Below are 25,266 nucleotides of genomic sequence, written 5' to 3' on the forward strand. Positions count from 1 at the left end.
CACAAAAGGTTTTGAAAGAAAATGCTTTATTGTTTCTTGTGGTCATTCAAGCAGTACAAATTTACAGCAAAACAAAAATCACAAAATTCAGAAAAGTATAAAGCTCACTCACTCACCATGCTTTAATCAAATATACCCACTGAAAACATTTAGGTCTTCATGAAACCAACCATTACAAAATGAAATGAAAGAAAACCTACAAAGTACAATAACATAAAAACAAGTATCTAGGAATAATATGACAAAACACACTTAAGACCAATGCAGGGAAAAATGATAAAACATAGTTACAGAGTAATTCAAGAAGAGGAAAATTAATGGAAAGAAGCTCCAAGTTTGTGGATTGGGATTCTCAATAGATGTCATCTTCCCTGAACTAATTTATGGAATTCTAATCAAATGCCTCCCCGTATTTTGGGTGAAACCTCACAAACGGAGTATAATATTAACATAGATATAGAGCCAAGAGAAGACATTGGTTTGGATAAAAAAAGAGTTTTCTACAAGAAATTAAGAATTAACACCAGGCTAGAGTAATTAGTCAAGGTAGTATTAACTCAAGGATGCCAAAGTTGACCAATGGAACTACACAGACTCACACACAGACGGGCTCTGGACAAATGTTAGAGGTGGCTTTTACAGAACAGTGGGGAAAGGATGGTCCCTTCAACAAATGCTGCTGGAATGTTTGGTGACTCAAGCAAGTGCCCAAATCTCAGTGTATTATTATGAGAACAAGAATAAGACCCATCTCACAGGGATGCTGGAGGACTCAAAGGAGGAACAGTAATATGGAGAAGCCAAAGACTGTTTCCCAGCCACACACGTGGCCAGCAACTCAGGTGGTAAGAACATGCTTGATCTTTTGTGCATCCTTAAGGGAGTTTTTATTGACTGGACTTTTGTAAATGCAATGTTGCTTTTGGTACCAAGACGGGGTGACAATGTGAGTTGGTAAGCCTATTGTCTAATCCAGTGATCCATTCTGGGGCAGAACACATGTGTAATTTTACATTTTCTAGCAACCACAGTAAAAGAGTACAAAGACAGAGATGAAATTCAATTTGATTCAATGCAGTATTTTTAGAAGTTGTTATTTCAACATGCCATTAATATCAGGTCACATGAGGGAATCAGGAGGTCACACCGGCACCTTCCAGGTGCTGACTGGAGACCTATCCCAATTCTTACAGCATGAGTACCCCAGCCAGACTCTAACCTCTTGTGCCAGCAGCTGCCAGCTATATCGGTCTTTACCAGCCACATTTCCAGTAGGGTCAGCTGGGTCCAGAATCACAGGTCTGAAAAGCAACAGTTAGAGAGGGGCAGGTGAGTATGTGGGCTGTGCTGGGGGGTCTAGAGCTCCTGGAAGAGCAAAATACCAACTTGGGCAGACTGGGACTCGGGGCAGCAGGAGGGGCCCAGGAGGGCACTGCTCCCGGGGGTGTGACCTGAGTGCCCTCTGCTACGGTGGGCATTGAACACAAGGAGAAGGAGGCTTGCATTCGGGCCTTGATAAACCTGGGTTTGAATCTTACCTCTGCTCTTTATTAGTGGTGTGTCCTTGGGCAGGTCACCTGAATCTCTAATCCTCAGTATCCTCATCAGTGAAATGGGGAGATTTGAATAACTCTACCTCAAAGCATGTTGTATGAGGATCTAGACAAGCATGTGAAGTGCTCAGAACAGTAACTGGAACATAATAAGGGGTCCATACATGTCAGTTTTAATAATCAAAATTTTACTATTCTGTTCGAGTGTGTTGGTCTTACAGCAAGCTCTTACTTCCTGGGAGCAGTCATTATTGTTGCTGTAGCTATGGTTATTTTAGTCGAATTTCAGCTATTTCACTCATTTACTGTTAAGGTTTGGACAAGCTCTTATTTCTCCAAACCTCAGTCATCTGTAGAATGGTTAGCATAGTGCCTGCCTCACTGGATTGGAGGTTATTATTTAAATTTATTATTTAAATCAGATGGTAGGAGTAAAGTGCCCAGCACAGTGATTGACAATAGATGATGATCAATAAATATGGACCCCTCTCACTTCCTACATTTCCAAGGTGCCACAGCTGTAATCATGGGTTCATTTATGTGGGGAGCTAAGCCATGTGGGGATAGAGTACCTGGGTTTTACAAGTTGCCTTCTCAGGTATTGTCCAATAATAGGGTTTTCAAAGTCATAATACTTTTCCCAGTAGATGCAGAGGTGCCGGTGCTTCAGGACTAATTCCAAAACAGTCTGAAATCCCTGAGCTGTGCTGAATTCTGTTTCCATGCTTCCTTGCTCCCAAGCATAGACTGTCAGAAGCTCCAGGGCATATTGTGGGGGCAGTTTTTTCCCATGTCTCATCTTACACTGAGAAGAGGAAAAAAAATTAGGAAAGTGAGTTTGTTCAGCTTTTATGTGAAGAAGAGTTAATGCCTATTCTTCTCAAACTATTCCAGAAAATTGAGGATAAAGAGATGGTTCCAAACTCATTCTACACCAAAACCAGATAAAGATATTACAAAAAAAGAAAATTATAGGCCTGATGATCATAGATGCAAACATCCTCCACAAAATACTAGCAAAGCAAATTCAACAATATATTAAAAGATCATACACCATGATCAAGTTGGATATATTCCACGGATTCAAGGATGCTTCTGTATCCACAAATCAATCAATGTGATACATCTGCATTAACAAAACGAAGGATAAAAAGCATATGACCATATTATCCACAGATACAGAAACAACATTTGAGAAAATTCAACAGCCATCTGTGATACAAACTCTTAACAAGGTGGGTATGGAGAGACCATAACTCAATATAGGCCCTATACGACCAACCCACAGCTAAACCATACTCAACGGTGAAGGCTAAAAGCTTTTCCTTTAAGATCAGGAACAAGATATATATGCCCACTCTCCCCACATATATTCAACATAGTATTGGAAGTCCATCCATGGCAATCAGGCATGAAAAAGAAACAAAATGCAGGGACTTCCCTGGTGGCGCAGTGGTTAAGAATCCGCCTGCCAATGCAGGGGACACAGGTTCGAGCCCTGCTCCGGGAGGATCTCACATGCAGCGGAGCAACTAAGCCCGCCCCGTGCGCCACAACTACTGAGCCTGCGTGCTGCAACTACTGAAGCCCACGGGCCGAGAGCCCGTGCTCTGCAACGAGAGAAGCCACCGCAATAAGAAGCCTGCGCACTGCAACGAAGAGTAGCCCCCGCTCGCTGCAACTAGGGAAAGCCCACGCACAGCAACAAAGACCCAACAGATCCAAAAATAAATAAATAAAATAAATAAACTTTAAAAAAAAACATTAAAAAGAGAAACAAAATGCATCCAAATTAAAACAGAAGAAGTTACACTATTGCTATTTGCAGATGACATGACACTATACATAGAAAACCCTAAAGATGCCACCAAAAAACTTTCAGAACTAAAAATTGAATACAGGAATATTGAAGGACACAAAAATAATATACAGAAATCTGCTGCATTTCTATACATGAATAACAAACTATCAGAAAGAGAAATTTAAAAACAATCTCATTTACAATTGCATCAAAAAGAAGAAAAAAACTAGGAATAAATTTAAATGTGAAAGACCATAAATGTGACCATAAATGTGAAAGACCTGTACCCTGATAAGACTTTGATGAGAGAAACTGAAGATGACAAAAATAAAAGGAAAGATATACCATGCTCATGGATTCAAGGAATTAATATTGTTACAATGTGCATACTACCCAAAGCAATCTACATGCGCATCACTGTGGTATGTGATTTACTACTGCTGTGCCATGTTACTCTTTGCAAGTGAGAAAACGGGAGGGGCAAGATGTTAATTCATTTGCCCAAATTCGGACAGCTAGGAAGTGAACAGAAGAGTGTGTGTTGGGGGGTGGGGGTGTTAGCACTCATTAATTTATTGAGTAATTACTTAGTGAGAACCTATTATGTGCCAGGCACTGTTCTAGGTTCTGGGGATACAGCAGTGAAGAAAATATACAAATCCCTTCTTTCATGTACATTTTTAGTGGAGAGACAGGCAATAAACAAATAAGCTCATGCAAAGGCCCTGAGGCTGGAATAGAGTTTCCCTCTTGGAGGACTAATGAAGAGGAGAGCATGGCCTGGGGGAGTGGTGAGGGGCAGAGATGGGGGTTCAGAGAGGTCAAGGGCAGATCCTGTGAGCCTCCCAAGTGACTTGGACCACGGTAGGAGTGACTGAGGTGGTGATCGTTGATGATAATGGGTATATTTTAGATATAGGACCAAGCCATTTACAGACTGGTTGGATATGTGTGTGTGTGTGTGTGTGTGTGTGTGAAAAAGATAAGAAAGAGCCACAGTTTTATCCAGAGTAACTGGAAGGGTGGAGTTGTTATTTCCTGATACAGAAGACCAGGAAGAATGAGACACCTGAGTCCACTGGCACCTGTCCCGGGCCCTACCCTTCTTCTCCCTTTCCTTTCCCCCCTCCCCACAACCTCTACTCTTCCACCTTCTTCCTCTTATCCTCTCCCTCCTTGTTCCCTGCCTTCTCCCCTCCTTCATGCTCTTTCCCTCCTCTCCATTCATCTCTGTCCATCTCCCTCCTTCCTCCCCCATCCTTTCTGATTCCTCTCCCCTCCCCTCCCCTTCCTTCTTCCCCCTCCCGCTGCCTCCTCCTTGCTTCCTCCCCACACCTCTCCCTCCTCCTTCCCTCCCTCTATTCCACCCCACCCTCCTCCTCTTGTCCTCACTCTCTCCCTTCTCTCCCTCCTCCTCCTTCTCCTCCTCCTCCTCCTCCTCCTCCGTCTAGATGGGACATGCCATACCATTTGGTACCAGTGCTTCACAAGGCGGATGAGGCTCTTCAGCTTGGTTGGACGATCCTTCAGGAAGGCTCGCTGCAGTTCCGTGAAGCAGGAGGAGAACTCGCCCTCTTTCCTCAGGGACTCGCACTCTTGGATAAGCTGGATGTAGACTTTAGGGTCAGGTCTGTAGCCTCTGGTCAACTGACCTGTTGGGAATTAATCCATAATGTGAGGATGTCAGCTTTTCTCTGAGTTTCTTTCAATCCCTCTGAGGAGACAAGCTCACTGACCATGGGGTGCAGTGGAAAGGTCAGCAGGCCCAGAGCCAGGAGGCCCGAGGACCATCCCCAGTCCTCGCTACTCCCATCTCCACTGCCGTCACCCCATCCAAGCCAGCATCGTCTCTCACCTGGACACAGCAGAGATGGCAGCAGCCTCCTTCCTGGATCCTCCACAGCCCATTCTCTACCCAGCACCCACAGAGGCCTTTTAAAACCTGATCCTTCCACTTCTTGCTTCCCAGGATATCTGAATAAAATCCAGAGTCCTCGCGGTGGCCCAGGAGGTTTGGTGTGACCTGTCTCCTGCCACCTCTGCCATCTCACCTCTTGCCTTGATCCCTTTGCTACTTACTCCCCTGGCTATTTCACTTCTTCAAATATGCCAAGCTCATTCCTGTCTCAGGGCCTTTGCACTTGCTGTTTCCTCTTCCTGGAGCCCCCAGGTCTTCCCAGGTTTGGCTTCCTCTCATCCCTCGGGCCTCGGGTCAGAGGTCACCTCCCTTGTTGCCCTAAAAATGCCCTCTAAGCCCCATCATTCCCTTTTGAATCACCATATTTAGTTTCTGTCACAACAAGTTATCCTTTCATTTATGGTATTTAAATTATTATTGTCAGGCTCCAGAAGAGAAGTTCCCTGTCTCATTTATGGCCATAGGACAGTGCCTTGCACATGGAAGGTACTCAGTGCAAATTGAGCCTCAGAGATGTACTGCTTCCTGTCCCAGTGTTCCTGCAGATTGTCTACAGATTCCAACCCTCAGATAAATTTGATGATATTTCCTTATGCTTTGGATAAAAGATGAAATTAACATACTGTGTTTACACCAGATATACGCTGCCTCATTTTTGGAAAGAGAAGATTCACACACTTTGCCAAGAGTAAAACTAGTAAGCTTGGCAGGTGCTCTATAAAAATATACTGCTCCCAAATTGTACCAATTTGTTGTTAATGTCACTGCAGTGGCTGAGTATGACCCTAAACATTCTTGCCCCAGAAGAGATGCTAGGATCTCCTCCCCACTTGAAGGGATGCCCTGTTTAATAAGACTCTCAAAGTGAGAGAGACTTCTGCTCAGAAACATGAAAAGAGAGCAGAAGAAGCCCTGACATAGGACAAAGGCTGAAACACCTTGTGGCTGAGAGTGCTCACCCAGGGCATCAAAAGCGGGCAGGACATCAAACTCCACCCACTCATGGAGCTGAGGGGATCTAAGCATGAAGCTGAGAGTACGGGGATTCTCCCATTGCTGTTTCTGGACCTCAAACTTCACTTCAAATGTTTTCTCCCTTTGACAGGCTTCCAGCTGTCTCCTAATTTCCTCGATGAATTCTCCTCGGCGCTGAAGTTGTTCCTGTAAACTTGTAAGATTGGTGAGGAAGACGACGAGGTCAGCATCTGATCGGCCCCTGAGGGTCGTGCCTTTGCCTGAGGAGCCACCCTGAAAAAGGTGATGAGAATGAGAACTGATATTTATCATTGAGAAGAGCCTCCCTAAATAAAATGCTGAGAACAATCACTACCATTTTGAGTACTAGCCACTGTTCTGAAGGCATTACCAGTCTTAACTCCTAGAATGCTCACAAGAACTCTGTGATTTAGCTACTATTATTATCTGTTCCCATTTTCCAGATGGGGAAACAGATGCTGAGAGAGATTATGTATCAGCCCAATCACACAGCTAGTAGGTGGCAGAGATGCAATTCAGTCTGTGTTCTTTACTCCCTGTTCTTTACGATCTTATATAATTAATACTGTAAACTGGCCCCTGGCTTATTTTACTTGATCTGCAAGCCCTGCAAAGTACTGGGAATTATGGATGATGAAATTGAGGCACAGAGAGGTTAAGTGACTCGCCCAAGATTTCACAGCAGCAGGTGCTATCTGCTTTCAAAACTTATACTCTCAACCAGCTCATGAGTCTGCAGGAATGGTGAGTTCCCAGCCTGGTCAATGATCAGCGGATTGTTGATACAGCTGGGCTTCAGTTTGTCTATCTCTGTGGTGGACGTGACATAGGTGGTTTATAAACTTCACCTGGGCGTTTGTTAAAAGCTTACAGATGGAGGCCCTCACCCCAAAAGCTACTTTCACAAGCTGCGGTTACAGTTTTGGCATGGATAAATCAGAAACCACCAGCCCCAGAGACCTCAACCTTTTGCTGTCTGTCTGTCTCTGTGGAAATGCTTGCTCTTCCAGCCTCCTTCTCCCCAGCCAGGCAGTTCTGGACTCACCTTCACAACTTTGGACACCCGAACAGGGTGGAGGGCCCATCGGAAACACCTCTCCTTCAGGAAACTGCAGATGATATGGATGGCTTCATGGACCTGCGTGCGGAAATCCTCGTCTGGCAGGAGGTGGTCTTTGATGAACTTGTCCAGTTGGTTGGCTCGGGTCTTTCTGAGTTTCTTTATGATGCTCAGGCTGGGACAGGAGAGCCAGAGGCGGCAGAGTTGGCTGCCAAAACCTGTTAGCTTCTACCTCTTCTGCTGCCTGGGTCTAGGAGGCTGTTAGTTTCATTTTCTCGAAAGGGTAGAGGTGTGCCCTGAGTCTGGACTGTCACTGGTTTCCTTTCTTTGAAAGGGAGGAGCCATACCCTTGTTCTTTGCCTTTAAGAAATCAAAAAGCCCTTTGACCCTGTGTCTCCCAGCTCTTTCCCCTGCTCTCTGAGACTTATTCTGCCTTTATCCAGCCCCCTAGAACATCAGGCCTTTCTTCAGACTGTTCTGAAAATGTTGCTTTTTAGCCCAGGTTAGTACCTCACCCAAGAGGAGTCATAAGTAAAAACTTTTTGGGGGGGTTTCCTTTGTCTTTGTTACCTACAAAATTGGTTTATGGTCTCCTATGATCTTTACAGCAGTACCTGAATATCATAAAAAGAAAAATGTCAGAAAAATCAGGGAGCATAAAGACCATCCAGGATCCTAAACTTCGAAGACTACATCTATAAACATTTTGGTGGAGATCTTTCCAGATATTTTTTTCTAGGTTAACGCACACACACATATACACAAACTCTAAACATGTGTCTCTTTTTTCTAAATGACATTATCCTATACTTTTCCCCCTTTTGATTAATAGACTTTATTTCCTAAAGAAGGTTTGGGTTTAAAGAAAAATTGAAGTACAGAGTTCACTTATGTCCCCTCTCCTTCCACCCATAGTTTCCCCCATTACCAAATTTGGTGTGGTACATTTGTTGCAAGATGAATTGATACTGATATGTTACTATTAAATAAAGTTCAAAGTTTACATTAGGGTTCACACTATGTTGTACATTTTATGGGTTTGTCAAATCATAATGTGTTGTCTCCACCAATTATGAAATCATTGCAGAATAGTCTTACCTGTTGCTCCACGATCTGAGTTTAGATGTTTCTTCTCTTCTAATATATGCATTCAGTGCTAAAAATTCTCCTCTAAGCACTGCTTTCACTGTCTCTAAATTTTTTCTTTTCCTTGAGTGTAAAATATTTTTTCAATGTCTCTTGAGACTTTTAGACCCATGTGTGTTAGAAGTGTGTTATTTAATCTCCAAAGACGTTGGAATTTTCCAGATCTTTCTTTTCTTGATTTCTTGTTTAATTCCATTGTGGTAAAGAGCGTACCTTGTATGCTATGTATGCTTTTGAATCTGTTAAGGTGCATTCTATGGCCCAGACGGTAGTCTATCTCGGTGAATATCCCATGTGAGCTTGAGAAGAATGTATATTCTGCTGTTGTTGGGTGAAGTAGTCTGCCAGTGCCAATTAGCTATCTTTTTGAATCACCCTTGTCTTAACCAGCTCATCAATTAATTGACACTCCCCATGCCTTGTGTATAACATATTGACTTATGCCTAAGCCATGTGGAACCATGAAGGGGATGGGCATTCATCTATGTGACACTCTATACATACAGTTGGAATGTATGTTTATCAAAGATTCTGTTTACTCCCAAATGCTTTTTGGGCAATCGTACTTGTTAATGCCTAGTACCATAGAACAGTGCAGAGAATTAGGTATGAGTGAGACAACTCTGAAAGAACTGAGGGCATAATTGGAAAAATCCAGAATTAGGCCCTCATGTCTTTGAAGGTTTCTTTACATTCTTGTTTTCTTTAAAGAAACAGGAACAGGAAATTACAGATGGCTCATTCTTGTGTGTTTTATGCAAAATAGATAATGCAGGACTGCAGTCAGGGGATCTGCCCTCAACGAGGTCTAGGTCTTCTTTTTTTTTTTTTTTTTTTTTTTTTTTTTGCTGTACGCGGGCCTCTCACTGCTGTGGCCTCTCCCGTTGCGGAGCACAGGCTCCGGACACACAGGCTCCGCGGCCATGGCTCGCGGGCCCAGCCGCTCCGCGGCATGTGGGATCTTCCGGGATCGGGGCACGAACCCGTGTCCCCTGCATCGGCAGGCGGACTCTCAACCACTGCGCCACCAGGGAAGCCCTCTAGGTCTTCTTTGAATGGCTGGGAAATGAAGGCATTACTTGTGGGCCCGGGGGACCGCAAATGATGTCCTGCCTATACAGTTGAAGACCCACAGGAGGGACTTGCTCAAGCTCACATATTGTCCCCATTTTCCAGATGAGGAAACCAAGACTCAGAGAGGTTAGGTTCCACAGCTAGTAAGTGACAGTCAGGATCTGAATGTTGCACTGAGTGGATTAAAAAGCTGGTGTGCTTTTCTGGTCAGGTGATTTCTACCACACCACGTAGCCTCTTACACTATGTTTGGTTTCAGTGGGGAAAAAAAAGAAAATTAGTCAAGTTAGGTGTACTGATACTTATGAAAACTTTCCTCATGTGTATTCATCTCAGCCTGTTAAGCATGTCCCATGCCTAGGGAAGGAGATCAACCATTTCAGAGGTGGAAATTAAGCTTCTTTTCAGCTGCCCATGACTGACTGGTGGTGGCTGCCATGGGTAGACTGCTGTGTTCAGAAGAATGCAGATGCTGCTAGTGGGTTCTGTGGGGAAAATGCCATATTGATTAGTGATCCACCATGAGCACAGGAAAGAGCACGGCAACTAGGGTTTCCTGCCATTCGGAGGCCTGTGTGGCCCTGGCACCCCTCTCCACTTAGCGGCAGCTGACTGAATCGTAGGCAAAATGATGGACTTTTAGGGCAGTGGTTTGCAAAGTCACGATGGAGGTGGGAAGCCCAAGCCATCAACCAGGAAATATTTTCAAATATACCTCTGGTCCCCAGGGTGTAGCAGAATCTGCAGGAAGGGGCGATGGTGGTAGGGAGAGCATGGGTAGTTTGAAAAATAAATCTCCCCAGGTGATTCTAATATGCCAACTTCTGCCCCCAACAGTGAGAACCACCCTTTTGGGAGTGAGAAAAGGAAACTGCCTCAAACTTGGCATGGAAGAGAAGTTTCCGTTGGATGGAATTGTCAGCTCCTTCTAAAAAGCAACCAATCTTCCTGATGAGTTGCTTAAGCTCTTTTGATGTAAGCCGAAAATCTCTCTTGCAGTGAGTTTAAAAATCCTTCTGGAAAGTTAGTTACTCACTAGCTCACTTTCAGGACTGTTGAGTATCTCAAGTGAGGGGTCATTTCTGAAAAGGCTCATCGCAGGATGGAAAGTGCTTCAATATAAAAGAGGTGTTTGGTGATCTGCCTTCTTATAATCGGTGCGTTAAGAGCATTGCACAGGGGGTCCACCGATCTAGCTCCTTTCCTGGCACTGCAGCCATGAGATGTTGGATGTGCCCATCCCCTTCTCTGGGCTTTGGGCTGTTCACCTGTCAGGTAAGTGAGCTGACTGAACTAGGCTCTGGCTCAACTCTGTGGTCTCTTTCAGCCTTGAAATTATCTGATTCCACAAGCACTAGGGAGTTTTCCCCAAGGTTGGGTTAGTCGGGAAAAGATGAGGATGCTGCCTTCTTATTGGGTGGACACCAGCAAAAAGCATTCTTCCAGGAGAGCGTGAGGTCAGTCAAGTTGGCTGGAGCCCACCTTTCCAAGATGAAATCCATCAGAAAGAAAACTTCACGGGGGCAGGGACCGCATCTGCCTTGTTTACTGCTGTATCCCCAGTGGCTGGAACATAGTAGATGCTCATTAACTACTGACTATCCAGCTAACATCATGGATGTTGGTGGGGAGAAAGAGCTTCCAGAAACCAGAGAGGAAAAACCCAGGCCATCAGTTTTCCTGGATATTCCTACTTTATTTTTGGCTACATCGTCACAAAGAAAGGCGATGGGTGGTTCTGCATGCACCAGAGGGCGTGTGTGCGTGTGTGTGTGTATGTGTGTGTGTGTGTGCGTGTGTGTTCTAGCAGAGAGATGCTTACATTTGTCAGGGAGGGGGCGCGCCTACAGAGGCACTGTGAGCTCGCCGCATGCTGAGTCCAGCACCAATGCCAGCGTTAGGCCTGGGAGACACAGCCAGCGTGCCTTCTCCTGAGGGCAAACCATGAACAGGAGGTGGGCTGAGAGTGGGCGCCAAGGGAGCCACTGGAGAGAGAGGCTCAGGAGGGAAGATGGCAGCCAGGAAGCTGCTGGCCATCGTGGAGAAGGTGAAATACCTGGTGTCTAGAAAATGGTTATTCAAGGCAAGAAATCAATGACTTCCAATGACTTGTCAAGGGAGCTAGGAGTGGAGGGCCCCAAAATGGAAGGTTAAAAGATGTGTGTTTGGAGAAAGTGAGAGCTTTAGTGTCCCTCTGGCTACTTCTATAGATAACGGTGGGGTACTGGAGAGAGGGGGTGCAATGTTTGTGGGGGAAGACTTACCGGAAATTGGGAAAAATCAAACCTTCCTCACAGGGCGCCGAGGATGACCTGACCCTGAACCTTATAGTGTTTGTCCTTGTCGCCTTTTCCTCCTTTGAAAAAAAATTTTTTTTTTTTAATTTTTAGGAAGAAAGACTGAACAATTCATGATGGAACAGAAGCCTTTGGTGTCAGGATCTGTCACTCTCTAAAGTTTTATGACCATGATGGTGTTTTGTTCTCCTGACACAATGAAGAGGGTGCAAGAGATAGAGAGAGACCAGAGGCGATTCTGAGTGAGACAGGGTGCAAGAGAGTCTGAGAGAGAGAGAGAGAGAGAGAGAGAGAGAGAGAGAGAGAGAGAGAGAGGGAGGGAGGGAGGGAGGGAGGGGGAGAGAGAGAGAGATGTGGGGGTCATTTGTTCATTTAGCTAAGAGCAAAGGAAGAAGGCAGGCTAGGGGCTTTGGAGAGGCCCCCTGGAAACCAGACCTCTGGTTTAAACACCTTCTGCGCCCACTTGGGGAGGCCAGGGGTTGAGAAAGCCCCTCTACGGGGTGTCTACACAGCTTGCGGGATGCTGCCATGCACCCAGGGCAGCGCCAGCAGCAGCCCAAGGCCCGAGGACACCCGGCTCTGCCAAGGGGAGAAGTGGGTGGTTGAAGAAGCGCAGACCTACATGGAAGTTCAGGGTTTTGCCAGTTTCTCAGCATTTGCTGGTCAGGCTGGTGAGAGGAGGCGAGGAGGTGAGGCTGTGTTAAGATACACTTTTTTGCTTTTGCTATTTTACCCCCTCAGAGAGGGAGAAAGGAGAAGGGGCGAGAGGTGGGAGCAGAGAGAAGAGGTCAGAGGGTGAGGAAGGGAGAGGTGAACGTGGCGTTGGGCTAAGGGAAGGGGAAGGAGGAGAAGGGGGGAGGTGGGTGGTAGAAAATGGGAGCTAGTTTCTGCTAGGAAGCAAATAGGGGACATCCTGAAAGAGGAGGGGGCTACCCAGTTCCTTTGGGTATTCTGCATGGTCATTCCTTGATGCACCTGGAGCCGGGAGGGTGTGTTCCTAGTCACCGGGGAGTTTAAACATGGGGGTCTGTTTTGTGGCAATTGGGGTGTATGATGTGAAGAGGTGGAGGGACCTGGGATGCTGTTTCTGCCCAAATGCTTATCCTCACAGCCTTGTCTGGCTCTGCTGACAACTGTGGGTATAGGTGGATGCGACATAGGAAACAAGTTGTGTGTGTGTGTGTGTGTGTGTGTGTTATGTGCGTGTGTCCAAGGCCAGGAGGGTCTAAAAACAGTCCCAAATGATGAAGAGCCTCTGTAATTTACCCAGGCTGAGAGGTTGTTAAATTACCAACCTCCTTGTGAAAATCTCCCCATCCCCATCCCTATGGCTCCATCCTGGAGTGATCAGAGAGGGGCTGCATTCAGAGCCCGCATCATAGCGTTGAGGAGAGGGGAGGTTTTTGGTGGCAATGCCCAAGGTGCGGGGGAGACTTCAAAGGCAGGCTCCAGGAGTGATGGGGTTGGGGGAGGCAATAGAGAAGAGAGACCAGAGTGCAACGGGCAGCTGGGACAGGCTGTGGAGTGATGGGGCATGGAGGTGGGGACCTGGGCGCCATCCTAATCGCTTGACACGTGGTTCTCATTCTGTAGCTGGTGCCAGCGTTCTATCTTCTTGTCCTTGTTTTTCAGACACTCGTACCAGTGTTTTAAGCGCTCTCCCTTGGCTGAGATCCCCAGCTGGCAGCCTCCTGGAGGACAAGATGGGAAGATAGGGGCAGGCGGTCAGAGTGGAGGGATGAACGGGAATCTCATTCTGGACCCAAATGTCTAGCTGGGGAAAAACTGCCACCAAGCAGTGACCCACCCCCACTCCAGCCACTTGGGATCCATTCTCTCTGGAGGTTGTGGTTATGAGGTTATTATTACTACTGGCTTTCTCTGCCTACAGACTACCTACTCAAGAACCTGCAATGGCTCCCTACTGTGGCATCAAGTCACAACTTCACTGTCTATTTTTTAAGACCTTCTTTAAGTCACCACTCCACTCACTGCAGTTCTCTCTCACTACTTCTGGCACTCATCATCTATTTCCAAAGAGTCCACTTCATCACCCTGCTCAATCCTGCCTGCACATCTTTGCTCATGCTGTATCCATTGTCTGGAATTCCCTCCCTGCTCCACCTGTAATGACTATTCTTCCTCATTATTTGGAGGGGGACTGGGAACAGTAGAACCTTCATTCTGGACTTGCAAATAGATTAAGGAGACTTCCTTTGCACCCTATTTTCTGCAGAGGCCACACACTCCACTCTTCTGTAATTTAATTATTCTGCTGGCGGTGATTTGTTCAGCAAATAACCAATCGTGATCCGATCTTCCCAGCTTTGTAACCCAAATTGGACCCAAGTGAGGACCATGGGTCCCGACTTAGCGTTTGGACAATGTAATTACCAAAGTAAAGCAGTGCCCTCAACCCTGTGCATCCCTGGGTAAGGCTCTCCTTTCCTGGGAGGACAGAGGATAGGGTTTTCCCCGGGAGCTGGGAGCACTCACCGATGTAATCATTGGACTTGCCAATGTCATAGTCCCAGACTGAGATGTCCAGTGACTTCTTCGCCAGGTCACTATGCTTGATGTCATAGAAAAATTCCTAGATGCAGCAGAGGAAGACATGTGAGTGACAAAGTTCTCTGAGCCTTCGGCATCGGAAGCTAAGAGGCTGAGTCCTAGGGGTTCATGGACCAAGGGGAGGACCTTGTACTGGGTATCTGGAATCAAAGGGGCCTTTACCCCAGGCCTGATGATCCCCTCTGAACTAACACTCCATATAACAAAGCCCCCCAGCCCCTATAATTCTCTTTTCAATGACTCTGCTTCAAGTTGAGAAGACTGGTGGGGTGTTTCTAAGAGGGCTGGTCCTGGTCAAGTTTCCTTTAAGGCAGATAGCCATGAACTCAGTCCTTCCATTCTGATAGCTTCTGAAGTGGTTTTCCTCCCTCTCATTGTTCAGAGATTAAAGGTAGTTGAGGGTTAGGTGCTTATGTTTTCAGATAATCTGATTTTGTCAATAACTCTTCTGCCTAATCATAAAATTCATTCATGTTCATCTTTAAAACAAACAAGGAAGCAAAAAAAAAAAAACCCCACAAAAATCCAAAATCAAAACTTGTTATCTATCTACCCAAGAATGACCACTGTCAACATTCCCCATGTGTGACCATACTGGTGTCTGTTTTGAAAAATTAATATGAATTTTATACCATATGAAATATTTGAATATTGTATTATAGAAATATAGTATGAATATACTGTACTGTGGCTTCCTTTTTCCATTTTATAACATATGGTAAAAACCAACTTTGTGTGTTAGCAGGTTTTTTTTCCTACATCACTACTTTATTTTTATTTTTAATTTTTTTTCTGCATCACCACTTTTATGGCTTTGTCTAACAGCTGTGTGGCTGGACCATAACCTAGTGCTCAACATTTGAGTATTTAGATGCTTGACAGGTCACAGTGTGAATACAGAGGAATAAGCACATTCAATGGGTATCTAGATAGTAGCTTTAGCAGGACTGGATGCACTGGATGGACCTGGGGATGGATGGAGGGAGAGGGAGAGGGAGAGGGAGAGGGATAGGGCAGTGCCAACTGGGTGGGTGGTAAAGGGGACAACTACCCCTATTTATTTCCTCAAATATCAGTATTATATACTATTAGAGTTGATAAAGACGTTGGAGATGATTTAATTCATTCTCTCTCCAAATTCAGTGTCTTCCCTATGACATTCCAAATCTATAGGCTTTTGTTTTAGGCTTGATTCCCTCCAATGATGAGGAACTCATTCCTCCTTCTTTAGATAATTCAAGCTGATCTATGTAAGAAAGCTTTTTTGTGTGTGTGCTTTACAACTTTCTAGCAGGGAATTTGTTCCTCCCTCACATATAGGAACTATCCCAGAGCATGGCAAAAAATGGGGCAGCCTTACCTCATTAAATTCAGGATTCAACGTTTTCTTCTTAATTTGAGTCTTATGTTTGGCTTTCTTTCCCATATCTGGTTTCAGCCAGCTGAGAGGAGACAGGAGAGGCTATTATGGATGAAGTTTAATGAATAAGAACAGCCTCTTGATGACCCCAAAGGTCCTCCCAGTGTCAGGAGAATAATGAACAGATCAGAAAGTGAATCAACATTAATAATGACCAATGTGCATCAGAGCATCTACTTGGTGCCAGGCATTACCTAAGCACCTTATGCATATTTAATCCTCAACAAACCCTAGATGGTACAACCACCCATTTACATATAAGGAAACTGAGCGTTCAGAGTGAAGTTGAGACATGTGCCTCTGGTCACACAGATGGGGACTCAACCCAGCTGCTGCCTCTGGAGTCTGTGCTCTTAGCTAGGACCTTCTCCCAATGGATCATTGAGAACCTGGATGACGGTGCCTGGGGCTTCACTACTGATTATCTCTTAAGCTGCCCCCAGGTCCTGGGGAGATGATGAGGGTATGGACAAAAGGGAGAAGATGCAAATTACGATCAGTCTCCTGTTCAAAACTATTCCATGGCTCTCCTTTAACCTCCGGGTGAAGTTCAAAATCCTTAATGTGGCCTTAAGGCTCTATGTGGTTGGGTCCCTGCTCCTGTCCAGCCTGATCTTGTGCCACGTGCTTCACCCCACACCCCATTCACTCTCCTGTCCATCCCAGGGCCTTTGCACATACTATCTGTTCTGCCTAGAAGGCTCTTCCCCAGTGTAGACACAATGCATGACACGTAGTAGGTGCTCAATCAATATTTTCTGGGCGAATAAATAAAATGGGCTAATAAAAACTCTTAATTAAGAGTTAGGACAATTGGATTCTGAAGCAAGCTGTCACTAGCTGTGCAACTCTCAACATGAGTGTAACTTCGGTATGCCTCAGCGTCCCAATCTGTAAAGAAGGCAAACTTTTCTTTCTCACTCACAGAACTGCTTTTGAGGATAATCTGAAAGAAGAGATACAAAAGGGGATTTGAAAGGTACCAGATGCTGGACAAAAATAAAGGGCAATTCTGACTTTAAAAAACTTTATTGGATCTTAAATTGGTTAATGATCTCCTGTTTTCTTTTTTACAATGCCCACCAGGGCAGCTGATTCACTGGTGACCACTGCAACTCTACTTCTTCTGGAGGGTTGGGTAGATGGGAGAAGGGGTGATGGGGAGAGTTATTTAAGAAAAACAATTTGCATGTGTCTGGGATTCAATGGAGTACAGGACAGGAGCCCAGGAGCTAATGTACTCTATTGGACCATAGGGGAAAATTAGAAAATTACACCAAATTACTCCTAGAAATCAAACGCATTCCAGACACGTGTGTTCTTTTGTTAACTAAAATCCTCTTCCAAAGAAAATCTGGAGCAAAGTCCACTGTGGCCTGATTTGTAGCCATGACCTTAAGGGAAGCATTGATTTCTATTGTCAGAGGCAGTGGGGATGGGGGAAGGAGTGTCTCCCAGGTTGGAGAGATCATTAATACACACTCTTTGCCATGAGTAAGATAGTGATAGTAATTATTTATAACCATAATGGCAGGTATTTGTTGAGCACCGACTCCATGAAAATGTCTCTCTCAGATCTCCAACTGCAGGGGGAGACTGACAAGCTGCTGGGCTCTGAATACACCACTGTGTTTTCATGTGGCCACGTTCCCCACAGGCTGCTCTCAGCCAGTACCTGAGCCAGCAGCGACAGCAGGCAGCCCCATTTCTGGGAGATGCGGGGCTCCTCTAACGGGCGACTGTGCCCAAGGATTCCGCACCGCAGTGGTTGAAACTTACACAGAACTGCACTGCAGTCTAAGACTCTTCCTGCCCAACCATCCCCCAACTACCCCGCAGGAAGCAGACGTGCACCAGGCCTGTTGTCTCTATGGTCCTCCTCCAGCTCTCTCTCAATTTTCCTTCCCAGGCGCTTTCCCCAGCAAATCTCTTAGCATCTCATCTAGTCTTCGTGTCTGCTTCTTGGAGGACAGGACCAAATGACCAATACTACTCTTCCCATTTCACAGATGAGGACATAGAGGCCCAGAGATGTTAAGGCATGAGCCCAAGGTCACACAGCTGGAGAATACTGAAGACTATTGGATCTGGGATTCAAACCCGGGCAGTCTGGATCCAGAGCTCAGGCTCTCAACAACAACCACATAAACACACATTTTACTGCCACAAGCAAGGCAGAATTCTATTCAGAGTAGCTAAATGTTTCTGTACCAGGCGTAATTTTATTCCTTTTATATGGTATCTCATTTGAGCCTCATGGACACTCTTGGAAATAAGTGGACTTGTTTTCTCCACTTTACCAATGAAGAATCTGAGGCTCAGAGACATCAAATAACTTGCTTATAGTTACACAGCTGGTAGCTGGCAGAGATGGAAGGTGCATCCCATGTCTGATTCAATGGTGGCTTGGAGAATGTGCCTGAAGGACCTCCAACTACAGGGAACATAAATGACCAAGGCCCCAGCTGCCACGCTTGGAAATCCATGCCATGTTTGTGCCAAGCCACACTCCCAGCTGACTACCGAACATGGCAGGGATACCTATGGCAGGCCTACTCCTAGGAGACATGGGCCTCATGTGATGGCCAATTTTGGCTTGAGGACTTCCTGATGGCTTTGCTGAACGTGCATCTGGGATGCTTCCACCCATCCCTCCCTCCCTCGTCCCCTCACTTAGGGTCAAACTCGAATGGCCATCTAACTGCTGTCCCATTTCCCCTGACTCTCCCCCTACTTTCCCTCACACAGGCATTACTCCTCTGTTTAATCCCCTCTTGGCATCTTCTCAGAGGACCCAGAACACAAAGTCTCTCTTATTCCCCGTGACTGAGATAACTGGAATAAACCCAAAGCCTAAGGTCTTTTCTTTGAGCATTTCCAGACTGAATCCAGAAAAAGTCAGGTTGCTTCTTTGGTGGTGGGGCTCTGGACTCTGGAGGGATGTGTTGCTGAATCCCAGGCGCTACAAATGGGATTACTGTAACCTTGCCGACCACCCCTCTCCCACAGGAGGAGAGCCACAAAACTTCTCATATGGGTGGGTGACACACCAGGCTGACTGAGACTCCAGACTCACACTCACCAGTTCTGGGCATCTGTCTCACTGTGTGACCTTGGGCAGGTTCTTTGCCCTCTCTGGGCCTCAATGTACAATGATCTTGGGGAAGCTCTCTGGTTTTCTCTTTGCAAGGATCTAGGACCCCCCTCTGGGGCCCATTTATAGTCCCCAGACATTGACTCACAGCTTGACGAATGGATCTGAGTAGCCATTGGCGTCCATGGCCGCCAGGTGCACGCAGCGTATGATGCCCACAATGAGGCCTCCCTGCTGTGTGCTGTACATGAGGGACACCAGGATCTTGCCGCGTTCCTCTGTGTCACCAATACGCTCCACCTGCTGCAGTAGGAGAAGAGGGTGTGTGGGCCTAGGAGGGAAGGGGTCCGGGCAACGTGGATGGCGATCCCTAAAGAGAGATTCTGTGGAAAGCATGAGGAGGTGGGCCAGTGCTAGTGCAATCAGCACTACAGACAGCAGACACCCCAGACTCCAGGGAGGAGCAAATGATGAAAGCCAAGGGGCCCAGTCCTAGGCACATGGGGGCCAATGGCTTTTCTCTGACTTAAGACACAGACTGACCCTGACTCTGATCATAGGCTGAGCTTGACCCTGATTCCAACGTGACTCAGCTCAGACTCCCCCCCACCCACCCAGTTTTCTCAGAAGTGCAGTCCTTGGGGCCGAGGGCATGGTTGTGAAGCCAAACTCCAGCCTCTGCCAGACACACAGCTCAAAGAACCTGCCCTACATCCCCACGGAGGGAGCGTGGCATTGCTCTAGTGCAGCAGAACTGCCAGCAGAGCTTCTGCCAACAAGGTCAAGGAATTCGAGGGTGTCTCTCGGGTGTGAGAGGATGGGGCTTCCCCCACCTTGGGGGCTACAGGTGTGAAAAGCATGCTCCTGGTCTCATGTTCTAATGCCTTGGGCAAGGGCACCTCTCATGGTGAACCAACAGGCAGGTGGTTTGGGGTAAAAGAGTGGGAAAGGGGCCAGGGAGGGAGAGAAAAGGGAGATGCCAGACCCCGACTGTGGCTTCAACACCCACTCAGTGCTCACCTCCTCCTCGTAAAGGGCCATGCCTCGGGCTGACCCGGTGGTTCCAGCACGCTTCATCTTCAGGAAGGAGACAGAAAGGAAAAATAACATTGTCAATGGGGCTCATCTCCCTACACAAGAAAGACCAGAAACCCTTTCCCCCTCCACTGGCATCCAGAGCCATGAGGATGGGTTCTCCAAGCTTCTGTGGCCCTCCAGCTTTCCCCCATTCAGCTAAAATGTATATAACGTTAACAGTTGAGAGACCATGTTAATGCACAACAGCCTATTGATGTAGGTTGTATTACTATCCCCATTTTACAGATGATGACACTGAGGGTCAGAGTGGTTAAACCACTTGCCACAACCAATAAGTGGCAAAGTAGCCCATACACAAAACAGATAAGATTTTGTCTGCTCTGGTTGAAGTGGCACAGGGGCCACCAGGTGCTTCTTCCCCCATGGCTCCTAAGGCCCTTTTGCAGGATTCTAAGGCTCTTGGGAACACAATGTGAAAAGCACTGGTTAAATACAACCTCTCCACTTTAGAAATGAGGAAAACTGAAGTCCAGAGGAGAGGGGTCAGAGCTTATGAGGTCCCTGTCCTTAGTGGGGCGTAAGAGGGGAGTTGGTGGTGGGAGGTTTAAGAGCAAAGGAAATGATCAGCAGGGTTGTGGGGCCAGCGCGGGCCTGTCCTGCCACCTCTGTGCCTCTGAGGCTGGCTGCGTCCATCATAGCGAGATGGCAGACCCAGGAGCTGAAGACCCAGATGGGGTCCTGGCCCCTGTGCTGACCAACTGGACTCACTGAGTGACAGACGGATGATGAAGCCTGAAGAGCCAACTGTTACCAGGCAAAGACCCAGAGGAAAGGCTTCATTCCTAGGCACATCTCATGATTTATTGGGTGCCTGGCGTTCGGTGTAAATTCTTCCTTGCAATTTTCCCTGTTGTGTCTTCCTTTGTCTGTGCTATAAAATATGGTGCAGCACACAGATAGTCCATCCTCAGGCTGGCCATCTGGTGGGAGGATGCTGCAGGAGTCCCCCTCCCACCCCCCATGGCTTCCCAATGGGGCGCTGGCCCACTGCCCAGGGGGAGCAGGCATGCTGGTCATTGCAAGAAAGCTGGGCTCTGGCTGGTGCCTGAGACCACAGTCACTGACTTGCGGTATGACCTTGGCAACTAGCTCCTCTTTTTGGGCCCCAGGTGGCTCAGACGTAAAAAAGGGTAGGTTGGATTATGTCTAAAAGTACAGATTGCTAGGTCTCACTCTATCTTGCTAAGTCAGAATATCCATGGAGATCCCCCACAGAATCTATTTTGTAAAGCTCTGGTTTTAAAATCTCTAGTTGATTCTGAGGTGTAGCCCAATTGGACAACCTCAATTTGGTTCTTGTTCTTTCTCAAAAGGTGAGTATCACATCTAACAATAACAGTTTTAATGCTTTACACGTACTTTTACATTAATCCTTAAAAGACCCTATGAGGTTGGTACTATATTATCCCATTTTACAGACAAGAAAACTGAGGCACAGATAGCTTAAGTCATTTGACTCAAGTTATACTATAAGTGGCAGAAACTGGGACTCAAACCCAGTCTGGCTCCAGAGCCCATGCTCTTAAGCGCTATGGTATCCTGCCTCCTGTGTATCTCTATGATTCTTTATGACTTCTTGACCGACAGGTGGGTAAGGCAGTATTATTTACTATAATAACAACAGTTAATTTATAAGTGCTTATTAGGTACTAGGTTCTGCCTCCTATGAGGCAGGTGCTGTTGTAACACCCATTTTAGAGACAAGAAAAACTGAGGCCCGGAATAGTTCAGACCCTTGGTGAAGGCCAGGGAGCAGGGAAATGGCAGAGCTGGCTTTGAACCCAGGCAGGCCACCCTGCCACACCACTCTGACCTTCAGAAGTGATGCTAACACAGGATTGGTAGAAGGCATAGCCAGGATGCAACCCCCATGTTCTGACCTGAAATCTTCACCCTCCCTCCAACAGCTGCCAAAGCCCCTCTCCTGTCTGGCACCCTACAGATCTATCACATCCTTTACAGGCCCAAAAGAAGGCAGCACCCACCCCTCCAACTCTTCTTCCCCATTGAACCCTTGGGGCAAAGGCACTCACCGGGATCACCCGCTCCAGACAGATATTGAAGTTCTTCCTCTGGTTGGGCTTCAATTTTTTGAGCGAGAACCTGGTCTCACCAATAAACTCGTTATGGCCGAATTTGTCCTCATCACAGACAGAGATCCTGCAATTGACATAAAGGATGGAGAAAGAAAGAAAAGCATATATTGAGCTCCTACTATGTACCAAGAGCCCTGATTGATGCTGGCAAGGAACGTGTAATGTGCACAGGAATAATACAACTTCCTATTTATTGAGCACTAGGCCAGGTACTTCTCATTTCTTCTTGATCACAGTATAACTTAACAAGCAATAACATGCACAAATCTTAAATTTCTAGCTTGTTGGATTTTTGAATTTGCATACACCCATGTAACTACCACTCAGATAGATCAAGATATAGAACACTCCAGCTCCCAGAAGACCCTCATGATCCGTCCTAGTCACTACCTCCCTCAAAGATAATCACTATCTTGTTCTCTTGGCAAGATTCAGTGTCTTGTTTTTGACCTACATTTAAATAAAATCAGATGTATATATCCTTTTATATTTGGTTTCCTTTGTTCAACATTATGTCTGTGAGATTCATCCATGTCTATAGTTATTTGTCCCTTTTTTGGTTGTATAGTATTCTCTTGTATAAATATGTTGTAATAATTTTGCTAATTATGGGCATTTGGTTTTGAGCCATTTCTAGCTGTTATGAATAAAGCTGCAATGGAACATTCATGTTCATGTCTTTTCTATATGCACAGATACATATTTCTGTTAGGTATCTTCCTAGGAGCAGAATTGCTGAGCCATGGACTACACACAAGTTTAACCTTAGTAGAAACTTCTAAACAGTTTTCCAAAGTGATTCCACCAATTACACTCCACCAGCAGTTTATGCAGGTTCTGGTTGCTCTTCATTCTAACTTCGATTTTGTCAGTCTTTAATTTTAGCCTTTCTGAGTGGGCCATAGTATCTCCTTGTAGTATTAATTTATTAGTATTCCATAAGATGTTGTGGAAAAAACCCAAACGAACTTTTTGGCCAACCCAATACATTTCTCTGATGATTAATGAAGTTCAGCCCCCTTAACATCTACTTTATGGTCATTTCAGCATCATCTGTTGCAAAGTTAGGCTAGGAACTTAGCTGACTCTTCTAATTTAATTCTTTCTCCCTCCAGACCTCTGAATTTCCCACTTTGGAGAGGAGACTGGGGCCCAGAAAGGTTGAATAATTTTTCCCCAGTAAGGGGCAGAACCAGAATTTGAAGCTCCTGATTTCCAGAACACTATATTGTCTTTTGCTATCTACTTTGCACAGCATTGAGTAGACCAGAGGCACAAAAAGGGGCAGGTCATGAGAAAGGTCCCTCAGGAGGCCAAAAGGACCAATCGAGGCATGATAATTCATCCTGACATATACTAAGATGAAGAAAGGACTTTTCCCCCCATGGGGGACAGACAGGAACTAACAGCACCTTGCTTCTTGGCCATTAACATTTGTTGAACAAGGTTCAAAGTTCTGAAGGGTCAGAACACCCTCCTGCTGAGCCCCACACTGTACACAACTGGAGAAAGACATTGTCTCCATTCAGCCGGTGGGGGTGTAAACACAACCATCCTTTCTGCAGGACAATATGTCTCCAAAGACTCACGAATAATCACCATTTTTGACCTAGTAACGCCACTTCTAGGAATTTACCTTGAAGACATAAGTGAAAAAATACGTAACTACAAAGACCTTTACCACAGTTTTGTTTATAGTTGTGAAAAAGCAGAAATAACATAAGTATTCTATCATGGGGGGATTTCTTAAGAAAATTATGAAGTAACCCTAAAAATGTAACAGTACGCATTGAAAATAATGTTGTAACTGCTCATCAGGGAAATGCAAAACCACAATGCGACACCATTACACACCCGCCAGAGTGGCCAAAATGGAAAAGTGTTGATGAGGATGTGAAGCAACTGGAACTCCCAGACATTGCTGGTAGGAGTGTAAACTGGTGCAATCACTATGGAAAACTGGCAGTTTCTAATAAAGCTAAACATATACATACACCATGGCTCAGCCATTACACTCCCAGGTGTATACACAACAGAAATGTACGCAAGAAATAGCTACTAGAATGTTCCCAGCAGCACTATTTGTAATAGCCCCAAACAGAAAACCAACCAAATGCCAATTAACGGTAGAATGAATAGATAATATCGTGTTATAGTCACACAATGGAATACTAAATAGCAATGACCCACAACAACTTGGATGAGTATCACAAATATACTAGTAACTGAAAGAAGACAGACATAAAGGAATTATGTGGGATGATTTCATTTGTATGAAGTACACAACTAGACTAAATTAATTTTTCCTGTTAGCAGTTAGGGTAGTGAATCCCCTGGGGGAAAAGGTCCTCACTGGAAGGGGGCACAAGGGGAGGGCTTCTGTGGTCAGGGAATGTTCTGTTCTCTTAACCCAGTGTGTTCACTTGGTGAAAATTCATCCATCTGTACACTTTTTCTGTGTGCACTTTTCTAAATGGATGTCATTACACTGCAATAAAAATGTTTATGTTTCCTTAAAATAATATTGTAGCTGATAGGAATGTACTTGGAACAGCCCATTTGTAAACCAGTTTGTATGCCTTGCAAAATTAAAAAGACCCACACCCCATATTCTGTGATCCAGCAAGTATCCCTCCTTGGTTTCTGTCCTAAGGAAATACTCATATGAACACAAGGAAGCATGAAGAATGCTCATTGCAAATTTGTTTGTAATAGAGAAAAGGTAGAAGGTATCTAAATGTCTGTCCACAGGGAACTCGATAAAGTGGTAAACAGTTACATAAAATTTTAAGACATGCCAACAATACCATATATTGTTTATAAATATATAATTAAGTAGCTGAAGCATAGGATACGCTCGGAAATGATACCCATAGAATTCAGGATAGTGTTTCGCCCTGGGGAGGAAAGAAGAGAAGGGAGTGGGGGATGAAGTATACAAGAGGAGCTTCAATTTGCATCTGTAGTGCTTTATTCCTTACAAAAAAGAGCTGAAGCAAATACAACAAATATTAAGATTTTTGGAAGACTGAGTATTGGGTTCATGGGTATTTGTTTTTATTATATTCTATATTTTTCTGTATATTCATAACACTTAATAATAAAACATTTTAAAAATCTGTGATAAACCCATGCTATGGAG

The 25,266-nt window shown here is 45.5% G+C and overlaps 2 protein-coding genes across 5 annotated transcripts in view; both read right to left on the bottom strand.

Annotated features, from left to right (window-relative positions):
- Positions 1–9: 9 nt before the first annotated feature.
- Positions 10–9,352, bottom strand: LOC132503237 (2'-5'-oligoadenylate synthase 1-like). Its single transcript, XM_060119653.1, has 7 exons — positions 8,427–9,352; positions 7,903–7,942; positions 7,314–7,503; positions 6,232–6,520; positions 4,822–5,006; positions 2,126–2,358; positions 10–1,301 (listed from the first exon to the last, which is right to left on the bottom strand). Exons 1-7 carry the CDS (start codon positions 8,476–8,478, stop codon positions 1,142–1,144), a joined length of 1,149 nt encoding a protein of 382 aa, XP_059975636.1. The 5' UTR covers positions 8,479–9,352; the 3' UTR covers positions 10–1,141.
- A 1,871-nt stretch (positions 9,353–11,223) lies between these two features.
- RPH3A (rabphilin 3A) overlaps positions 11,224–25,266 on the bottom strand; it is a 276,562-nt gene continuing 262,519 nt past the window's right edge. For all 4 annotated transcript variants that reach the window (XM_060119651.1, XM_060119652.1, XM_060119649.1 and 1 more), the window contains 6 exons: positions 22,062–22,188; positions 19,951–20,007; positions 19,079–19,233; positions 15,777–15,858; positions 14,342–14,438; positions 11,224–13,536 (listed from right to left, as the gene is read on the bottom strand). In XM_060119651.1, the coding sequence (XP_059975634.1) occupies positions 13,406–13,536; positions 14,342–14,438; positions 15,777–15,858; positions 19,079–19,233; positions 19,951–20,007; positions 22,062–22,188 (649 nt within the window). In that variant the 3' untranslated portion in view covers positions 11,224–13,405. The remainder of the gene's footprint in view (positions 13,537–14,341; positions 14,439–15,776; positions 15,859–19,078; positions 19,234–19,950; positions 20,008–22,061; positions 22,189–25,266) is intronic.

Source organism: Mesoplodon densirostris, chromosome 15, assembly GCF_025265405.1.
Source record: "Mesoplodon densirostris isolate mMesDen1 chromosome 15, mMesDen1 primary haplotype, whole genome shotgun sequence".
Lineage (NCBI taxonomy): Eukaryota > Metazoa > Chordata > Mammalia > Artiodactyla > Ziphiidae > Mesoplodon > Mesoplodon densirostris.

What these genes read in the sequence shown, in the direction of transcription:
- LOC132503237 (XM_060119653.1), bottom strand. Translation starts at nt 8,478, where the DNA reads ATGCATATATTAGAAGAGAAGAAACATCTAAACTCAGATCGTGGAGCA. An exon ending in GGAGACCATAAACCAATTTT is followed by an intron (nt 7,504 to 7,902) that starts GTAGGTAACAAA and finishes CTCCTGTCCCAG; the next exon opens with CCTGAGCATCATAAAGAAAC. An exon ending in GGGTGTCCAAAGTTGTGAAG is followed by an intron (nt 6,521 to 7,313) that starts GTGAGTCCAGAA and finishes CACCTTTTTCAG; the next exon opens with GGTGGCTCCTCAGGCAAAGG.